The sequence below is a fragment of the Lycium barbarum genome, chromosome 1 (genome assembly GCF_019175385.1).
Source record: "Lycium barbarum isolate Lr01 chromosome 1, ASM1917538v2, whole genome shotgun sequence".
NCBI lineage: Eukaryota > Viridiplantae > Streptophyta > Magnoliopsida > Solanales > Solanaceae > Lycium > Lycium barbarum.
In genome coordinates, this window is record NC_083337.1 from 3,001,714 (window position 1) to 3,023,274 (window position 21,561).

Here is a 21,561-nt window from a genome sequence, read left to right on the forward strand (position 1 = left end):
CAACTGTCTCAAAAAAGGATAACCGGCTAAAATTCTAAGGAAAAAAAACTAGTCATTTCGTTGTAATTCTTCCTTAATATGATAAATCGTGTGGGGCTTAGAATGAACATTGGCTGGCTTATCACTATCATCAAAAGAAATAGACAAATCCAATCAATCTGAGGGAGGCAACTAAGAGGAGTAATTGCAGTAGGAGTTAGATATATTTGTTGGTATAGTAGGCATATGGAACAACAGTGTTTGACCAAATCAGTGAAGCTAACACATAAATACGAAAATAAATTTCTTCGTACTATGGTACACTTCAGATACTGACATGTCTTTATTACTTGGATGGGCCAACCTGATTAACCCATTCAACTAGGCTAATCTGATTTGGCTAAATTTTTGGAAACAGATTAGTTCTGGGTTGTTTTTGTTGTTTCCCACCAAGTTTGAGACCATCATCTAAATCATAGCCCAAGTATATAAATTTTTATAAGTTCAGCCATTTCGAAAATATTTGAGTCATACGAGATTGAAGTTGCAAAAATGTGTCTGAAGTTTGACATACTAATTATGCAACATACTCCCCACATTTTTGGCTGAAGATTGGCTTGCCTAAGCCAAAATTTCGAAATTTTTCCCTTGAGTTTGGCTATCCAAGGCTAAACCTGTCAACAGGGCCGGTTGAATTGGTTGAAATCGGTGACTGGAACAGGTCCAACCGGTTCCGGACCCGAATTCGGAACCGGGCCAGGTTACCCGGTTGTTTATCCAAAGCTAATGCAAAATTTCCAACAGTCTGTATAAAAATTATCGTAATTAAAACTCACTTCTTGCATCCAAAATCAACACTTTAAAACATTATACTTCGATTATTATATATTCGAAAAACACTATTGTCTAGCAACAAAGAAGCGGGGGCATCAATTTTCTAAAGTTTGCCTATACTTGCTACTAAAGATAAAAAAACGCAGGCTACACCACGAAAATAATATCCCTATGTAATTATTCCCATTGCTCAAACCTGAGACTATTCACTTGCTACTAATGCAAAAATAATTTAAGATAATTGTGCCTTAAATGACGCTGTAAAAGCTGTCTGCCCTGTGAAAATAATAGCCAAATGTGACTATTCCCATTGCTCAAACCTGACCATTACTTAAGAATGGAAAGACAGTTACTACCTCACTACTCCCTACCACGTCTCCATTCGATTCTTAGTTGTTAGTTTTGTTTCCTTGACTGAAATAGTCATAGTTTTGAGGTTCTCATTGTTCCCCCTATAGGTTAAAATGGTTGAGGAAAACATTTTGTTACAGCAACCAAAAACAACCTGCATTTTAAGTTGGAAGCATCCTACTTAAAACAAATTCATGAGGACTCACACAGCAAATGTTAACCACCAATTCAGTGTTCTGTGAGAATTCTTTAGAACCATTTCTGGTCTTTTAGTAAAGACCAATTCAACTAAAAAAAAAAAGGGTGCAACGTTCAATTATACAATTTCAAGGACAAGGAAACAATTATAGATTAATTCGAAGCGTTCAGTTTTCAGTCTTCCCAAGTCCCATTCTGATTAAACAGTTGGATAAATACATCCCACAAATTTTTCCTTTATCAAAATCACTAAACATGCCTTCAGGCACCACTCGCATAAAGGCGTGTCCATTCTTTAGCTGCAAGGTTGAAAGAAAGGAAACTGAATCAAGGACTAATTCGCAATGTAACTATATATTGACACAGTGCATTCAACTTTCGACTTTGTACTGGTACATAATGGAAATACTTTAAGGAAAATACCCGTTTCAACAGCTTCAGCCTCGTTTGACTTCCAGTGTTTTGCGATGTTCTCGGAGAGTGGATCATCTGGATTTGGAGCACTCAAAAGTGCTTGAATGCTGAAAAACGAACAATTATATTGTTAATGCCCACTGCCAAAATTTCGTGCTCATGTTCGTCAAATTCATTAGATCCTCCGGAACAATAATATCCATGAATAATCTGATATCGAATACCTCAAAAGAACGGTACGAATCTGAAGAGCAGGACTCCACTTGTCCTTGAGAATATCAAGGCATATCCTTCCAAGCTTCATAATAATGGTCGACATAAGCGAATTGTGGCTTAAAATTATGTATAACAGAATCGAATAACAGAACAAACCTTATCAATGTTCGGATGGTAGATTTTGGTGAGGAATCGAACCTGTTAATAGTATGCAACTTGATCAATGACTGAATCAACAGTGGCAACAAAAATAGCAACACTTAATTCACATTTTAATTCATCACACAAGCATATAATCTCTACAACCAATATGTGATCAACCCTACATGCTGCATATAGGTAAAAGCCCATGAATCAATTACAAAGGGGCAAGCCTCATGCAAAAACCATGAAAGAGGAGGTCAAGGAAACTAGAAGAAAAGCCTTTTTTTTAAAAAAAAAAAAAGGAAGCTAGGAGAAAAGGTTGTTTGAGGTTCTTTATCTTTAATCATCCAACTGCTCCTAATTAAATCTATAGTAAGTCCGATTCCCAGCCTAAAATGAACTCAAATGTTTCCACATTATAGCCAGCCAGCCAGGTATCATGCCCCATACACGCTTCTTCCTACAATTGATGCATATTTATCCAACACCTAAATGACCAGCTTACCCCATCAACAATTCTTATGTTTCTTCCCACAATTTTCATTTTTTCGTAACAAATCGATGCTAGGGTAAGTCTTTATTAATGTTCAGCTTTCATCTACTCTACCAAAACTGTATCATGGTCGCAACTCAGTTCCCAGGAAAGCAAATTCAAGAGATGCTTATAAGATAAAGTGAGCCAAACTGAAAAAGATCTGCAGAGTTCATGATATACTATCATCTTGGAAGTCAAAACCCACTAATACAAAAAAAATCCTCCAGAAAAAACAGCCTGAATTAATATTTTCATCATGAACAGGATAGTCGTTACAAGGGGGAAACCACCACTAAAAGCTGTCTCACACTCTCAGCAACAAAAGCAAAATTCCAAGTAAGAGAAACACTAGCTATAACTGTCCTAATCACCATTGTGACCAGGAAAATCTCCTCCAGCAGTTACAGTTAATGATAGACAACCAAACCTATTCCCCAAGAGAAAAATTTAAGTGGAGACCTGAACTAGTCAAAAATACAAACCACTTGAATTGATGGATGTTAGGCTATAAATTTCTGAAAATAGGAAATCAAATAATATGACTACATCCATGGTAAAGTTGCTGCCATGTGACCAGGAGGTCACGGGTTCAAGCCGTGAAACAACCTCTTGCAGAAATGCAGGGTAAGGCTGCATACAATAGACCCTTGTAATTCACTCGCATACAATAGACCCTTGTAATCCGGCCCTTCCCCGGATCCCGCGCATAACGGAAGCTTAGTACCGGGCTGCCCTTTATCCATTATAAAGGTCATAAACACTTTCGGGGATTTTGGTGATCTATGTCAAAGTGAGCAGTACTAACTTCTGCTAATAAAGATGTAGAAAATAGTTTAAGAATTATGTTTAATCATTCGTACTTGTTCTCCTAGAATTAACATATGCCAGAACTCATAATTTCATTTAAACCACTTCAACAACAACAGCAGCAACATACCCAATGTAATCCCACAGGCGGGGTCTGGCGAGGGTAGGAGGTGCACCTTACCCCTACCTTTGTCAGGTAGAGAGGCTGTTTCCAATAGACCCTCAGCTCAAAGAAAAGTATCCCATGCAGGATTGTAAGAAAAGAGACAACAAAAGAGCAAGATACAAAACAAATGCTGCAACAGATGGTAATACACATCAAGAATAAGACACTACGCGATAACTGAATACTACTACAAAAAGGAGAAGACGAGAGGCTAGCCCCCTCCCTCTCCCACACAGAGTCCGAGAACACTCAGCTACCAACTAACCTTCTACCCTAATCCTCGACCTCCAAACCTTCCTATCTAAAGTCATGTCCTCGGTCCATACTTCTAGTTAGCTCAAGTTATAGATAATACACCCCACCCATGGTACACATCACTGGAAAAGGGGGAAAAAGAGAGAGAAGAGCGAACAACCAGTACATCTAGGAGCAGCCTTAACTTATGCCAAACTAGTGTAACATAGCCCCAACAGATAGAATCATGCCAATCTATTGTTATCATCATCAGCTTCAATATCCATGTGTTACACATCAAATTTAAAGTATATTAGTAAATATTATGATCGAGTTACAAAGTCTAAACTGAACATTTACAAGTTAGTACATAATATACGATGGTTGAGATTGTAAAAGAGTAAAAGTAGAAAAGTTTTAAAAGTTTATATTCAAGTGTAAAGAGGCACATCAGAAAATTTTAAACCATAGAGCACAAATCAAGACATAAAGACAACCGACAAAAATTTCAAGCAAAAAGCAGAATTTCCAATGAGTCTCGCAACTGAATTAGAGATGGAAAACTCCAAAAAGCAGAGAGTATCACCATCAACAACAAAGATGATCTAAAACATGATATTCAAATAGAGATCAGGTACAAGTATAAGGAGGTTGCAGTTAATGCTTCTGGACAAATAAGTCAAATGAAGTATTTCATCATCTATTCTGAACTTCAGGACAAAATATAAAGAATGCCACTCCATACAAAAGCAGGCAATATAATTCTTGAATATGCAGAGATTCTGAGCATATATTGGAACTTTCCAAAACATCCATTAATGGGTTCAAATACCTTTGGCGCAGCCATTGGGTACTCTTCAGGCAAAAAGAGTTCCAGTTTGAAAACACCTCCTACACAAAAGCAATCAGTGGGATTAAGTGTAGAAGATCACAGGATCGAAAAGGCATATATAATGCAAAGTATAATAATAACATATCACTAATGGTCCAAAAGCAAGGGTAAATCAGTTTAACTAAAAAAAAAAAAAGAATGTAACATAATGCATATCAAATCAAACGCTGGAAGGACAACGATAGATGTCTTTCATCTAAATGCCATTCATTGTCAACACATTTCTACTAGAATTATACTAAAAATTTGTAAAAGGACAGCTAGTTTTCCGCTATGCTGTAGTCAGAAATATGTTACATAATAAAATGCACACAATCATGCAGAAACTATGGGAGTTGGGACATCTTTAACAGCTTAACTACTTTATTAAGTTGACAAATGCAACCCCACATCCTACTGGTATTGCAGTCAGCTAGTCAAGTTCATTTCAACTATAGCAGGATTGATTAATTAGTCAGTGACACCAGTTGATTTCGTGTTCCATTTATCTTTTCTATATCAAATCGATCCAGAACAAGAGCTGCCAAAGCCAGATAGATCTCAGATCTCAAAGACTACATACTAGATAAATATAAGAAAAGAGGGACCGGGTAGGCAAATGAAAGTTTCTTTCTATAGTAGGAAAATGAAAAAGGACAAGTGAGGAACCAATTCAAGAGGAGAGGACACAATATACTATACGATCTGAAGCACAATAGCAACGTGGACTTTCATCTACTTAGCATAATTAATTGAGCAAATTACCTTCATAAGGAGACTGTGTTGGACCAAGAATCATGACATTAAAATATCGCATATTTTCTTCTGAGGGAGAAGCACTTATTCCTGGTGCTGCAATCAAAGTTATGCCACACCAAAAAAAAAAAAAAAAAAAATTTCTCTTAGCTCGATAGGTCGTAAAAATCAATCAGAACCGCAATCTAATGAACAAGCTCGTAATAAGCTTCAACGGACATAACACTTGCTCTCACCAAAATCAACAAACCAAGTCATGTCAATTATACTCCGAAATTCATGAAATAAAATTAAAAAAGTGCACCTTCAATGAACGGTGAGGAGAAAAAGGTTCATGTAGTTAAGGAAGATAACTTTAATGCTTCAAAGAGCTTAAAATTGCATCTTGGATGAAAGGATACGAGAGAAAACGCTTGTGTAGTTAAGAAAGATGAATTTAATGCTTCTAACTGATACCATGGTGTATGTTATTCGCAGATGACATAATGCCTGCTGCTCTGCTCCCCCTTCGAACGGATTGGATCCGCTGCCCCTCTAATAGAAGCGGAAGATGCGGGCTTAGAGCTTTCATCCCGTTTCCCTATTTCAATAACGCTAAGTTGGAGGTTTGAAGACAGACCCTGAAGTCTAAAGAGTTCAGATTGAGCAGGACCAAGACAAAATACTAGGAGTGCAAGTTCCGTGACGTGACTCGTGAGGCTTGATACACATTTAATCCAAAAGAAAGAAAGTTTCAAGTATCTTGGGTCTATTATCCAAGAAAATGTAGAGATTTACGATGATGTCACACATCACATTAGTGCGCAGTGGATGAAATAATGACTCGCATCCGGAGTCTTGTGTGATAAGAAGGTGCCATCAAAACTCAAAATTAAGTTCCACAGAGTGGTCGGTCAAAAAGGATGCCGCGGTGGATGCGTGGGCATACTAGGATAGGATTAGAAATGAAGATATCAGAGACAAGGTGGGAGTGACCTCGATGGAGGACAAGATGCGGGGCTGAAATGGTTCAGGCATATAGAGATGCACGGATGCCCTAGAGTGGAGGTGCGAGAAATTGGCTATGGATGGTCTCAAGAGAGGTAGAAGTAGGCCGAAGAAGTATTGGGATAGGTGATTAGGGCTATTCAAAACCGACCGCTACCGATAACCCAATCGCAAAATTGGCTTATAGCCTTATTGGTATTGGGTTATCAGATTAGCGAGTGGGGATTGGATTTAAATTTTATGATTAACGGCTTATCGGTGCGGGGGACGGATTACTCAATTTTCTTATTGGGTAAACCGTTAACCCGTTAAGATTTTATTATATTTTTACCCTTAAACATATAAAATATGTATGGCAATTATAATTTGTAAACCTAAAGCTAAGCCTCAGCACTGGGATGCCTTCATTTTTTGTCATTGATGAAGGTATAACACATTCAAGAGGAAGAAGCTATCTGTCTAGTTACTTCTACAGGCTTTCTTCATAGTAGTACTTTGCCATGTTGGTTAGCTACCGACATTCAGTTGTACATTTGAACTTTTTGCCTGTTGAGTGCTTAATCAATTAAAAGCAACTTTGGTTTCATAAAATAAAATTAAAAAAAATGTTCATTTTTGCCTGGCAGGTTTTTTTGGTCATGCCCAAGTGTATTGGACCTGGCTAGACTTCTTTGTTAGTACCAGCTCTTGGCATACATTATTATGCATTGTAAACTAGTTTGAATGAAACACAACATGTACAGGGAATCTTGTGAATGATCAAAAAACTCTCCTGTCTTGGCACACTAAAAGGCTAACTTATAAGTTATATATGTCTTCATAGAGTTACTTAGTTATTTTTAGTGTTGGATCTTCTTTCACTTCTTTCATTTTCTCTTATATTTAGCCGATACACCGCCCGATAATTGCTAATCCGATACCGAACCAACCGATATCTTATAGGTTGGTTAGCGGATTAATACTTTTAAAAGCCGATAACCGTTAAGCCGAACCGTTACGTGTAATAATCCGTCCAATCCGCCCGATAAGCAGCCCTATAGGTGATTAGACAGGAAATGACACAATTGCAGCTTACCAAGGACATGGCCTTAGATAGGAGGTTGTGGAGGACACAGATTAGGGTAGAAGGTTAGTAGGTATTAGAACTTAGTCTATCGTATCCTTCCTTACTAGTAGTCGTAGTATTTCTTCTGCAGTTTCTTATCCTTCGATTTCTGTTACAATCTATTGTCTCTTGTTATTCGCCTTAGCATATTGTTTTGTTGTAGTTACTGTTCCTTTTTCCTTTTTCCTTTTTGATCTACTTTGTTTTTGCTTTATCTTGAGTTGAGGGTCTCTCGGAAACAACCTCTCCACCTCCCAAGATAGGGTTAGGTCTGTGTACACTCTACCTCCCCAGACCCTACTTGTGGGATTACACTAGATATGTTGTTGTTGTTGTTATTCGAAGACAAAGTAAGACAGTTTTATCAAAATAATCAAATCCCGAACTAGTTAAGTTCATCTATACAAATCCTTTATATTCTATTTTCATTCTGCTCTAATTGGGGCCATTTCATTCCAATACTCAATAATTTCTATTCTACTCCCTCTGTTTCAATTTGTTTGTCTTACTTTACTCTTTAGTCTGTGCATCTTTCCTTTTTTAGCAACTCTTTATTTCTAACTTTCAACATGGCATGTTTAAGAACACAAGATTCAAAAGTCTTCTTTGCACGTATACTCATTGGAAGTGAGGTCTTGTGCAAGCTTAGTACAAAAAATTCGATTTACATGATCTTCTAAACTTGTTTTGGCCTTAGGCTACCCTTACCCCTCAGATTACTTCCAAAGCACAAAGTCGAATTGGAGTTTCGTTGATTTCATAAGGTTCGGAACGTGATTTATAAATTAGTCGAGTGGTTTGGACGAGTCCCAAATGGCTCGGGTGTGATTTGGACCCTTGGTGTAGATTCTAGTTATTAAGGTTTTACTTTCTTAAACTCCGTGTCAAGTCAAAACCAAACAAACAAATTGATCCAGAGGGTAGTAATAAATAAATAATACATAGCTTCCACATATATATATATTTACCAGGTTCGCTTAGAAGACGTTGAGTTTCCTGTAAAATCACAACAACAACAACAAAAATCATCAAACTTCAAACTAAAATCGAACTCAAAATATGAAATCATCAAAACTCAAACTAAAATCGAACTAACAATATCGAAAAAGTAGATCAAAACCCTAGCTAAATGAGTGATCAATCACAAATAGTCTAAAATCGTAATTTCTAAATAAAAAATTCATCAAAGTTCAAACTAAAAATAGCGAAAACTAGATCAAAACCCTAAAAAAACAAGTGATCAAACTCAAATAGGTCTAATATCGAAATTTCTAAATTTAAAAAAAAAAAAAAAAATGAAAAGCTAAAAAATGAAATTTACCTTAATAATTCTACGAGGAAGATTGCTATTAGCCATTGAAATTGAATCGATTTGTAAAGTTTAAGCTAAGAGAATTTTTTTATTTTTTAGAGAGAGAAAATGGGTATTGAGAGAGTTTTAACGCACTGTTTCTCTCACTAAAAAGATGTGCTTCATAGGGTTCCATTGAAATTCTCTTTTTATATTTGCCTTTTTATCTTTTTGCATTATTGTTGTCAAAAAGCAAAAGATTCTCTACCAAAAAAAAAAAAAAAAAAAGTTTCCCAAAAAAAAAATATAATATTTCACAACAACAACAACAACGACCCAATGAAATCTCACAACGTGAGGTCTGAGGAGGGTAGAATGTACGCAGACCTTACTCCTACCAAGTTAGGGCGGCTGTTTCTGAAAGACCCTCGACTCAATAGAAAGCATAAAAAGAGGTCAGATAAAGCCATGAAATTCAAAATGATATGGAAATAAAAATAACGAAATCGACTAAGCCATGATATATATATATATATATCATTTGGTGCTCGGAATTCATCTATGATTGTTTCGGTCTTTCGGAATTAATGTATAGTATAAAATATACTCTCTCCGCGTTAATTTGTTTGTCCGGTTTTGACTTGATACGGAGCTTAAGAAAGTAAAGAATATGTATAATGTAATAAAATGTCCTTTAATTTTATGATCTTAACCCTGACACGTGGAAAGTTAGAATTTAAGGATTGCCAAAAAGGAAACAAACATTCTGTTTGAAACGGATCGAAAAGAAAAGCAATACAAACAAATAAAAAAGGAGGAGCTATTGAGTAGGTTTTAGCGTGCACTAACAAAGAAAGACTTCATTTTCATGCACAACACGATACCTTTAGTTTGGATAAAAATATTAAACTGGCAATTGGTAGAAGAGTGCTGATATTATTGTTCTTTAGTTACAAAATGACTAAATAATAAAAAATATGTAAAGGTATCCTTGTTTTTTTTTTTAAAAAAAAAAGGACGAATGGATGGGGGTCTATGATACCCACAGATTTATTCTTCGGGTTATGTCACATCAAGCTCTAAAAGCGCGCGTACATTGTGAACATGAGTTATACCTTATAAAGTCTTTCACTTTAATTTCTCTTTCATTCTGATATCGAATTCGCTTGAAATGTCATGTACACCTCATCTTCAAAAGCTTATGAAAATTGCTTGATCTGCCTTCATTCGTCCGCTAGTCAAGGACGTCACACCATTACTGGCGAATAAATTAAGGTAGAAGAAGTTGTTTCTATTTGTTTTTCAAATCCTATTTTACTTGTCTCCTAATTCTCGTCGTGATATAGTCGAAATCAAATTTTAGTAACACTTGTTATTTTGTCAGTGTTATAACTTATAAGTTCGTTGACTTATTTTAATCACTTTCATTGTGGAGCATGTATATGTACATAATACAAGCTAATAAAGACAAATTGTTAGTTAAATGTCGAATGTTACTGCATTTTGTGACATTATGTCTAAACATAAAGTCACCATCTTCAACTTGGCCATCAAGCTTGGCTTGAGCATGGATGATGGCAGTGACAAATGTAGTTATTTCTATTTTTTCCTTCGGTATTTCGTACCCGTATTAGGACTCGATTAAATTCGGATTTGCGGCGGAAAGTCTCACATTGGGAGTAAAACACTTTCTAACAAAAGCGATTTCATACTTAGAGTTCGAATCCGAGACCTTTAGTTACCACTCCACTACAACCCTTATCGATGAAAAATGTAGAATTCAAGTGGGAATAAACCCAACTCATCAAAAGGAGCATAAGGTATTTTTATTTATTTATTAAACTTTAACAACTGAGAATTCAAGTGGGTATAAACCCAACTCATCAAGAACTTCCTTGCAGCCAGAAACAGCCTTAGCCTTCATGAAGAAAAGCATAATTTAACTAATATAAAAACAACATTGTGAATGCCAACATTGTCACTACACTAAACTCATCATCAAGGGATCAATGTCAACGTGATTGTTCAACGATCAGATGCTCTTATTGATACTCATTTTATCAATATTAAGAAGAGATGTTAAAATGAAAAAAAAAAAAAAGAGTTGGAAGCCGGCTTTAAAATCCAACATAAGTACAACTGATGTCACTTTAGATATTAAGCCTTAATTATTTGCTGACCGAGCCCAGTGGCGGAATTTTCACCCAAAGACGTTCATTGTCTATTATCTAAATTGACCAGATATATACACTGCAATTTTCCGGCAAGCCCCCTTCTGCCCCTCTAGCTCTGCCCCTGCGACTACCGAATTGCTTTACATCATCTATGTTTCTTTTATTTCATAAATTTATCGCGGCAAAATATTAACTGATGATTAATCAATATTATGAAAAAACAAAAAGTAACAACAAACAAAAACCAACTCCAAACACCAAGAGGAAACTCAAGTTTCTTAAAATATGATCAAGATCTTCTCATTCAATATTACATGGAACTTTCCATTCCATGAGAGTACAAATACATAAGAAAATCCATCTTTCCTCATATGTTTATTTATTATTTCCCATCAAGAAAAAGGGCAAAAGCTATTTATTTTTTTCCACCTAAAACATTAGTAACAACTTAGAATTCAAGTGGGAATAAACCCAACTCATCAAGAACTTCTTTGCAGCCTTCAACAGCCTGAGCCTTCATGAAGAAAAGTGGATTGGCATATCTCACAGCATTGTGCATGCCAACATTGTCACTGCACTCAATTCTTGCCTTTTCGTAACCAGACACAGCCTCTTTGCAGTCTTCCCTTGGGCTCTTCACCACGGTCACCTCGCAAATGTCGTCCTGGTGGTCCCCTTCCACTGTCAATTTGTACTTTCCGTCCTTGTCGGTCACACCCTCGACCGAGAATGTCTCGGTCTCAGTGGTGATGTTCCTGCACTGCAACTTGACGGTCGCGCCTGTTGAAAGAGAAAACGCTCTTAGTTCTATTCGATAAAACATGAGTCACAAAAGCAATTTCCTTTTTTTTTTTTGTCGTTGATGATGAAAAGAGCTTTTTAAAATTCATTTAGTGACTTTCACAAACAATTGAAATTTGACCATAGTCAGATCGATATGACGAATCCTATGAATACTGATGAGATGAGTCTGAATAGAGCGAAATGGATACAAAAGGTTGATGTCGCCTATCCAATGACTAGTTTGGATGTAAGGCATAGTAATTGATTGTATACACAAAGATTGACCTAATTAGATGTTACGTCACATGATTCGCTATTTCGTTGTGACAATGAATGTAAATATATATAGTTCAAGTCGAAAACAACAAATCAGATACTAAAAAAAGATCGTACCTTCGATGTTCTGGCTGAGTTTTGTCTCGAATTGGACACGGCATGTGTCACAGTAGACCTTGCCTTCAACATCAAAAACTTCAGGGTGGCAATGTGCAAAGTTGGCAAGGGCCACAATGCAAAGAGCAGAGAGGAGCACAATAGCCTTTGCCATTTTAATTGGTATTTTTTTTGTGTGTTTTATTGTGATCTCTCTTGTGTTTTTTTTTTGTTTTTTGTTTTGCTTCTTTTATTTATTGCTCCTTCTCTTTTTTGTGTGTCCTGTTTGAGTACAATGAATTGGCCTTTTTATAGTGAAAAGGAGTTGAGAAAAAATATGGTGGAGCGATTATTTCTGTAACAGTTTCACATATAACCACATAATATTGTTTTTTTTAAAAAAAAAAAAAAATAATGAAGTGAAGGTAGCAATTGACTCGTTCTTTCGTTTTACTTCTTTGTGGCTGTAAAAGTAGTAGTTGTAGTAGTAAAAGTTTTTAGCTACAAAGTTGGAATGGCTTAGAATTTGCAATATTTGAAGGATGAAATATTTTAAGAGTATAATATGATTAACCATTTAATTCCAGTGGAATTGCATATTTTTAACAGATATCTAAATCAAATGCTTTTCAAATTAATTTGATATTTTACCCGATACGTTGATATTAAGGATTTGATTCATATACATTGGCTAACATATCTTTTATATTATTCACGTAGTTTAGTTAACTTATTATAACAGGTTAGTTACAATTAGACGTGTCAAATGAGCGGGTAGACTGAATTTGAGAGTGTTAATAATTGGTGTGTGTGTGGGAGGGGGGTCGCTCGAATGTTAGTCGGCCTCAAATGAGCTAAAAATCGGGGCATAACTCATTCCGCCAAACTCAAACTCAGTTTTAAGTTTTTTGTTTGTTCTCTTATAATTTGTATAAGTACTTAATAAAATCTTTTTCCTTATATTAATGGCTATATATAACATATCAAATAAAGAAATATTGTTTTAAAAGTATTTAGATAAATTTCTCATAGATCAATTTTGAGATGCACACCAGCCCAGTTTTTAAATGAGCTGAATTAAACGTGCCAAAATGAGATGAGTTAACAAAATAAGCGGATCATTAACCGATCCAAACCTAAGCAGGTTGGGCAAGTCATGATTTTGTGGGTTGATTTTGCCACCCCTAATTATAATACTCCCTCGATTTCAATTTATTTGTCTGGTTTTGGTTTGACACAAATTTAAGAGAGTAAAAAAGGTTTTTGAATCTTGTGATCTTAAATTAAAGATATATAGATTTTACAAAAATGACCTTTAATTTTGTGGTCTTTAACCTGTCACATGAAATTGGAATTAAAATATTTGTCAATAAAGGAAAGAGACAACCTTCTTGAAACAGATTAAAATGAAAAGTAAAACAAATAAATTGAAAGAGAATAATTACTTATCTGTACTGAAAATGTTAACTTCTAGCAAACTTAATGGATAAAAACTGTTTAATGCATACTGAAGGAACTATTTTAAGCCTTAGCTTGTCATTTTCTCATGTATTTGGCCATTAATTAAAGTCACACTAATTAAGCTTCTTCTTAGTTCTTATGTCTGCACTGTGCAGTAGAAACTGGCAATCAAGATTGGTACTTTTGACTGTGAAAAAAGCATACAAATTTCGACGTAATCTTCTTTCTGATTCGATCAATAGACAAATTATAAAAAAAAAATAAAAAAATCATTAAATTTCTTGCCTTTGGTACAAGCATAGCTTTATTTGATGCTGCCCTCAATCTTTGAAGCTTAAATGTTGTACTCCCTCTGTCCCTTTTTATGTTAAGTAAATTTTGTTTTAAAAATATTTGAAGAATCTGTATTCGAGTTCTTAGTCAAAATTAAGGTGCCGTTTGGCCATAAATACCAAAAAAAAAAAAACATTTTTTTTTGGAATTTTGGAGTTGGAGTTGGAGTTGTGTTTGACCATAGTTTTTGAAATTGTAGTTTTTGATGAAATGTAGTTGTAAAAAAGTGAAAAAAGTGAAATTTTTTTGAAAAACAAGTTTTTTGAGTTTTTGATATTCCGAATACAACTTCAAGTTGTATTCGGAATTTTCATGGCCAAACGCTGATTCCGGAAAAGAATGAATAATTTTTAAGGCCAAGCGGCACCTAGGTGTTTGGATCCTCGAACTCTGAACTCCTTCACATGAAGGGAGAGGGCTTAATGCATATGCAGCCCCGAACTTGTCCTATTTTTTTCATTTTGGCACCTTAACTAAGTGTTGTTCCTATTGAGCGCCTGACCTCGTCCTCAAGTGTGTCTATCAAACACAATCTGACTTGCACAGTATTCTATCTTCAATGTAGCAACATGCTAATATATATATTCTAATTTAATTGTGCCATCTTTTAGCTAAGATTAACAGTAATTGAGAGGGAAAAAAAGAGTAAGCTCTTAATTAAGCTGGCAATGGAAGAGCTGAACCAGCAGAAACCGACACATCCATGACCTAAAGAATAGCTTACCACACATTTAAATATTACTTCACCTTCATTACCACAGTTTAATTTTTGCTTCTAATAAAAATCAGATTTAGAGGGTTTGATAGACACACTTGAGGACGAGCTCAGGATTCAATAGGAACAACACTTAGTTGAGGTGCCAAAATAAGAAAAAGGGACAAATTCAGGGAGCTGCAATGGGGAGTTCTTGTAGAGATATACTAGTTAAAGTCAAAATGTTTTTAAGTTGTTCGTAGCGAAATAGCTATGGAATCCCTATCCTGTTGCTAAATAGCCCGTAGCTAACAAGTTATTTTTTTTGTAATGCGTCACTAATCCGTCCTTAAATAGGATTAGCGTGGAGGTGAGTGAGACTTTTAGCTTCCGGTTTGCTTGCTTTTCCAAAAGCATGACTTGAAACTTGTATTACTGCTTTCTAACTAAAGAGAAGAGAATAGAAGATGGGAAAAATAATGTACTGTTTATTGATTGGTATGGCACCGTATATAAAGAATTATACAACCCCTATATCTGCTAAGATAAACATAAAAAAAAAGATAATGACTATCAACAGAGCGTAAATAGGAGGAGTAAGTTACAGCAGATTCCTAAATATTAGTAACCACAAAATAGAACTCTACATCCATTAGGTCACTTAAGTCATCATCCGTTATTACTAACTACTAGTATGTTGTGGGACGAGCCCGTGCTATGTCATTTACACTATTTTGAGCTACTTACTGTGTGTTATATTCCCTCATGACTATGACATGATGTTGTTGAGGTACTTCCATTTATCTATGTTATGATGCAGTGCCGGGACACATATTCCCTTCGGAACGATTTCAATTATTTTTTTAATTGTATTCTATTAATTCAAGAATTTTGACCCCCCTCTGCCTCTAATATTTTTGTTTTCTTTATTTGATTTGCATTTTCTATGGGCACTTAGATTCAAATTTGATGTGTCTCACAGCCAAGAAAAATTAGGGGTGTCATTTTGGTTTTGTGTCTAATCCCAAAAACGCATAGTTTTTCCTCCAAAAATGACTTCTCCGGTCGGGAAATGCATTAGATATTTACCTAAATCATTATGTCCTTGAGTGGATCCCATGTTAGCCCCAAGACGTTGGTCTCTAACTAGAATAGTAAATGCTTGAAGCTCTATGCTATGAGACTTTTGAGACCTAACTACGCTGTTTTCTTTGATTTATCATTGATGGTTCACCTAGCGGGTAGTGGCTTGTTGGATGTCATGTTGCGGCCTTGAATTGGGTCATTGAAAAACTTGGTGTTGTCTGTCGCTAATTCCTGTTTTTTCAGTAGTATATTTACTCTTTAGTTTTTGAGATGGTAATCTGTTCATCGCATGAAAACTAAGTAGGATTTTGAGTAAAATTATAGGAGTAGAATTTTATTAATGATGTAATTCTTAAGTTCCCAATGTGCAGCTGTATCCCATTCTTTTTCTCTCTCACTGGCTTATCTCCTTCAGTTTCCCATCAAGACGACTCAAATCCACAAGTTTCAGCCATTAAAGCTAATAAGTTTGTTTAAACTACCTCGTGAATGTATTAAGTCCTTGTGGAGTTTGCAAAAAGAAAAGAAAAAAGATCAATTTGTTGCATTCAAATAGTACTCATCAACTAGTTACAATTGGTTAAGAAGATCATCTGGTTAAGGATGAAGCGTGTTCTGGAGTATTCACTAGTTTTCTTTTGATTTCCTTTAGGACTTTCTTTTGAAGACTACTATGCAGATGCAGTGTTGGATGATTGCCAGCTTCCAAGTTGATTACCCCTGCAGGAGCTACAGAAACTCTTATGATGGCAGCACGTATGGCTGAGGGAAAGATTTACACTTAGATGCAGCTCAGGTATGAAAGAGTGTTGTCTCTTGTTTTATCCAATCTAAGTTACTTCAAAGAGCCTATTTGATAAGTGTAAATTCTTCTGAGAGTTGAAGGTAATTATCTTCGTACTGTAAATCGTAAACTTCAGGAACCAGAAATGACTGATCTTCCCAACTTCTTGAGAAATGACACACTCGCTACTTATGGAAGGAGAAAGTTGTATGCTTCTGAGTATAACTTTTGTGCACAGAGTATGTACTAAGGCCCTATAGTAGATGAATAAACTTTCGTTTTTACACTTGAACTAGTAGCTTGGTATGGAATTGGTCTATAAAGGTATAAATCAACTTTCAATTTTTTGCTTGAGTTCATATAAACATGTTAATTTATTTCCAGAAGTTTGAGTATCATTCTGCAAAGCATTTGCTAGCTTTTTGGTACCTCAAGTCCGTGTCTGCTTAGCATGTTTGTGCATGTCCTAGATGAATCATATGGGAATGAGGCTATCGTGAATATTTGACAGATGATTTATTAACCTACTGAAATCAGCATTTGCCTGACCATATTAATTGCAAAGACTTGGCATTTTGAGAAGATCTAGAGTAGATTTTGGTGGTGAATTAGGTTCTGTTGCCCCCTGACAATGAGTTTTTGTTGGATTGATAAACCCATAGGGTATGTTGGAAGGAAACACGAAATTCTAAATTTATAATTCTCAAATCTTCAATATCTAGAACAACTTATTCTCATTGGCATTTCAAACAAATCTAAGAACAACTGGTCTAATCAATTATGATTTGCTTTTGTATTTCATATCTAAATTGCTAAAGATTTAAATGAATAGATTTCACATATGTTAGCTCTGGTGTTTGGCTAAAGTTTTTTCAGTTTTGTCAAAGATTATATGTTAGTGTAGAGAGAAGGGTGAGATTTAGAGAATTCCTGGTTTTAAAGAACTTTGTCTTAAAAAGTAAACTATTGAGTATTGGATGGAAAGAGCTCCAAAGGAACCGGATGGTTATTGGGAATTCATATAGCTGGCCTCAACTAAATTGGGGTTAAAGTTCAGTTGTTGTATACAGGGGCGGATCTAGTTGGAGGCCAGGGTGTTCACCCGAACACCCTCGACAAAAAATTACAGTGTATATATATGATAAATTTTCTGTGTTTATATGCATATATTAACTTTTGAACACCCTCGGTAAAAAATGACAGTGTATATTTAGCTTTTTGTTTTTCCGAACACTCTGAATGAAAATTCTGGATCCGCCACTGGTTGTATATATCTATCCATCGCCTGCAGAAAGTTACCATTAGTCGTGTCAATTTCTGTTGACCCTGGCAGTTCTTAACGCCAAGAGTTGGCATGTAATGCTTTTGTGAGATGAAACATAGGGTAACCATGTTTGGAAGCATCTTGCTGGAAAGAAAAAGTAGATAAAACTCAAAGTACTTCCCAGCTTTAAGAAAAACAACTCTAAATATATTTATTCTTGTCAGTTGATATGGGATAAACATCTCTCTCAGGTCCTACAATCGTCTTCCTTAAAGAAAACAAGAAGAAGAAAGAAAAAGGAGGGTAGAAAATAGCCTCCATCTTCATCTAGAGATCAACAATGTAAGATCCTCGGAAGAATCGAGCATAGATTCAGGATTTGTTGCATCTTTCGGTTCTTCCTCTGATACCCCGTTCTTCGCTGTCAAATCTGTCTCAGCTTTCAACCTCTCTCTTTCTGCAATTTTATTTTCAAGAAATTCAACAAGACCTTGAAGGGATATAGTGGGATTCTTGCTCTTTAACAGTTCTCCCGCAACTTCAGCCGGAGTAACTTCCACTTCTTCTAGGAGCTGTCCGATCTGATCAAACATTTCGTGTTGACGAATCCCCAAGTAGTTGAAAACCAACTGCTTGAACGCTGATAACTTGCAATATGACATGTGTATGCGCATGTCCATTCGTCCAGGTCTCAGCAGTGCTGCATCTAGTTTATCTATGTGGTTGGTCGTGACCACAATTATCCGTTCCTCTCCACAACACGACCAAATCCCGTCAAGAAAATTAAGTATCCCTGACAGTGTCACCTGGTGTAAACAGAAGCAACATGAGTTGAGGCAAGAAAATAGAGAAAATGACAAAACTGTTCCCTTATGTTAAGTTTGTCAAAAGTTAACCCTTTTAGTCTCCGTAAGGTACTTACCGAACTCTGTCCGGTAGATTTGACGGAAACAGTGGAAAAAAAAAACTATAAACACCAAGAAATTCCCCTCAAATCCTAAAATATGCAAGACAAAAAACTAGTTGCACCAGACTCTCAAAATAAATTAACATGGCAGAAACGACAAAATAGTTCCTCTAAATGTGAGTTGCCGCTTATTTTCTTTTTCTTTTTTCATAGTTTCCGTCATATCTACCAGACAATGTTAGTTAATATTTGACGAAGACTAAAAGTGTTACGTTTTGACAAACTTAAAGGATCAAAACAATTAAAGTGCATAGGGACTATTTGAACCTACCCTCAAACATGACAGACCATTTTTGTCATTTTCTCTAAGAAAAAATGTAATTTGAGCTGAAAAATGAACTCGTATTGATTTATGTACTCACCCTGTTGTGTTTATTTTCCTTTTCTTCATCCTTTTCTCTGTTTTCTAGCTTGATGCCGCAGTCAATGTCCTCGATCACAAGAATTGAACGGCCAGACATGCCGAGTAGCAACGACCTTAGATTCGAATTGCTACGAACTTCCGTAAGATCCAAATCATAGATATCATAGTTCAGATGATTCGCCATAGCACCAATCAAGCTTGATTTACCAGTTCCAGGAGGGCCATAGAGCAAGTAGCCTCGTTTCCAAGCTTTCCCGATCCTGTTATAGTAGTCTTTCCCCTTCACAAAACCCGCCAAGTCATCGATTAACGCGCTCTTTATCTCTTCGTCCATAGCCAGAGTGTCGAATGTCATAGGGTGTTCAAGATTCATACCACCAGAACCCCAGTTTCTGTAATTTGAAAACAACTTTATAGCCCTGGATTCTTCTTTCGCGGCCTTTGATCTCTCCATAATGAAAGGCAAATACGATTTCAACACCTTTTCCTTGTGTTTCTTATGGAAACTCAGCTCATAAACTCTGAGTTCAGAACATAGAGCTGCAATCATATCTTTTATCTCTTCATTCTGGCTCCCTGAGTCGATTTTCCTACACTCCATTCTCCATGTCACCTTAATATCCTCAAAAACATCGACGATCTCTTCGTCATTGTCCATGGTAATAACAAGACCCTTGTCATTCTCCGTCTTGCCTAACCGGATACTCTTAGTCGAAGAGTTCACTATGGTTCCCAAATAGACTTCAACCGCCTCGAACACCAGGTTCGGGGATGGCCCTTGAAATTCATGGATGAGGATGGTGAATTGAGAAGAGAAACGATGAAAGAGATCGTAGAAACTTATGTAGCTTCGGAATTCCTTTGGGATGAAGTCATGGACGATGCTTCGAACGAGCATCGCTGTAGCAGCAACAGATGCAACAGTCGAAATGATGGCTTTCGCATTAGCCATATCTTCAGGAGACATTTTGTTTTCAAGCTTGAAGTACAAGATCTTCAGCTAAGGTATGTTAGAAGAACTTAGAATGGATTCTTTGTTTGAGAATGACTTGTCCAAAGAGTTCAAAGATATAATATTTATAGAGAGGAAACTTACTTCATAGTATAATGGCCTTTTCAATAAAGTTAGAATAAAAAATACATTTAAAGTAGACTTGGTAGTTTCTGGGAAACAATCATCCACCACCGGCCTAGAAATTTAACGGAAATAGCGTAATTAGCATCACGTCAGCTGCAAGGATCATCAATCACAGTCATCATTATATTATTAGTATAATATTAGTTTTGAACTTGACTGTTAAGTAATCCTTCAATGTGGACTATGTACATCTCAAGTTTTGTAAGATTCCTTTCTTAAAAAATTATAAATTAAATATTTGTATATAGAGTTAGTTTGGTAATTTTTTCTCTTAAATATCAAACCAAGCCTAACCAGTATGGAATGAGTAAAGAATTAAGTTACAAGTATCAAGTTATATGAAATGCATTGTTTTTTTTTTTTTTTTTTGATTTCATTGATAACAATAAAAGACTTACTCTGAAGGGGTGCTAGTGCTTGACTAATAACATATCACAACCTGGTTGAAAACTACTCCGTATAAAACAAGTATGCGGTAATTTTGAAACTAGAATTGGCACAATATAGGAAATGGTTGCCCTTGCTCAATTTGACTCAGACGTAGATGCTGGGAATCAAGCATTATTCAATTGAAAGAGTTGGCTAAACAATCGAACCAGACACACAATGTGGAGACGTAACAGCCTATATTCCCATTATGATTTTCAATAATACTGATGGACAAATTTGTTTGGAAACAAATCTCTTTTATTGTGGAATTAGACATGTTATTAATGTCGGCTTATCTTTAATTTAATACTAAACTAAATCAAGTCAAAGAACATAATCATCCCTGATTTGGTTTTGGATTTAGTTCGATTTTTTTCGGATTTTCTTGAACAATCCTAATCAACATATCATAATCATCATTATATTATATTATTAGTAAGCTAGCAGGTTTTGAACTTCACATGCAAGTACCTTTTCCGTGTGGACGAAGTATATTTCAAGATTGGCCAGCAAAATGGGGCAAAAGGTTTCACGAACAGCCATATTTAATTGGTAATAAAGAACATCTGTCCTCATCTAAGACATTTTTATTTTTGATGACTCACCACCCACTAGTAATACAAGAAGATGAAATGAGTACTTGTCCTTAGCAAATAAAATTTCAATTTTTCGACTCACCAGTGACAGAAGCAGACAACAATTGAGCTACAATTATTAAACAACAACTTACCACGTTATCTTTGGCAACGTTGTCTGTTTTTCCCTTTTTATAATCGTGGTATTCAGATTAATTTGCCTGCACATAACTTAATTCTGCCGAGTGT

At 35.8% G+C, this 21,561-nt stretch overlaps 3 protein-coding genes across 3 annotated transcripts; all 3 read right to left on the bottom strand.

Moving 5' to 3' along the window:
- Positions 1–1,380: 1,380 nt before the first annotated feature.
- LOC132629042 (ubiquitin-conjugating enzyme E2 36) lies at positions 1,381–9,082 on the bottom strand. The gene is made up of 8 exons (XM_060344789.1): positions 8,919–9,082; positions 8,566–8,593; positions 5,515–5,601; positions 4,711–4,769; positions 2,149–2,190; positions 2,001–2,074; positions 1,786–1,883; positions 1,381–1,661 (listed from the first exon to the last, which is right to left on the bottom strand). The coding sequence occupies exons 1-8, from the start codon at positions 8,952–8,954 to the stop codon at positions 1,624–1,626; spliced, it is 462 nt and encodes a 153-aa protein (XP_060200772.1). The 5' UTR covers positions 8,955–9,082; the 3' UTR covers positions 1,381–1,623.
- Positions 9,083–11,336: 2,254 nt separating this feature from the next.
- LOC132645267 (anther-specific protein LAT52) lies at positions 11,337–12,507 on the bottom strand. The gene is made up of 2 exons (XM_060362527.1): positions 12,239–12,507; positions 11,337–11,842 (listed from the first exon to the last, which is right to left on the bottom strand). Exons 1-2 carry the CDS (start codon positions 12,390–12,392, stop codon positions 11,511–11,513), a joined length of 486 nt encoding a protein of 161 aa, XP_060218510.1. The 5' UTR covers positions 12,393–12,507; the 3' UTR covers positions 11,337–11,510.
- A 5,517-nt stretch (positions 12,508–18,024) lies between these two features.
- Positions 18,025–20,944, bottom strand: LOC132629050 (AAA-ATPase At3g50940-like). The gene is made up of 2 exons (XM_060344795.1): positions 19,169–20,944; positions 18,025–18,645 (listed from the first exon to the last, which is right to left on the bottom strand). Exons 1-2 carry the CDS (start codon positions 20,135–20,137, stop codon positions 18,163–18,165), a joined length of 1,452 nt encoding a protein of 483 aa, XP_060200778.1. The 5' UTR covers positions 20,138–20,944; the 3' UTR covers positions 18,025–18,162.
- Between the last annotated feature and the right edge of the window lie 617 nt (positions 20,945–21,561).

Bases quoted from the DNA above. Each gene is read 5' to 3' on its own strand.
- LOC132645267 (XM_060362527.1), bottom strand. From the start codon at position 12,392: ATGGCAAAGGCTATTGTGCTCCTCTCTGCTCTTTGCATTGTGGCCCTT. The intron at 11,843-12,238 runs GTACGATCTTTT...CTCTTTCAACAG, and splicing joins ACTCAGCCAGAACATCGAAG to GCGCGACCGTCAAGTTGCAG.
- LOC132629050 (XM_060344795.1), bottom strand. From the start codon at position 20,137: ATGTCTCCTGAAGATATGGCTAATGCGAAAGCCATCATTTCGACTGTT. The intron at 18,646-19,168 runs GTGAGTACATAA...TGTTTACACCAG, and splicing joins AGGAAAATAAACACAACAGG to GTGACACTGTCAGGGATACT.
- LOC132629042 (XM_060344789.1), bottom strand. From the start codon at position 8,954: ATGGCTAATAGCAATCTTCCTCGTAGAATTATTAAG. The intron at 2,075-2,148 runs GTTTGTTCTGTT...ATTATTATGAAG, and splicing joins ACCATCCGAACATTGATAAG to CTTGGAAGGATATGCCTTGA. The intron at 1,884-2,000 runs GTATTCGATATC...TTCGTTTTTCAG, and splicing joins ATTCGTACCGTTCTTTTGAG to CATTCAAGCACTTTTGAGTG.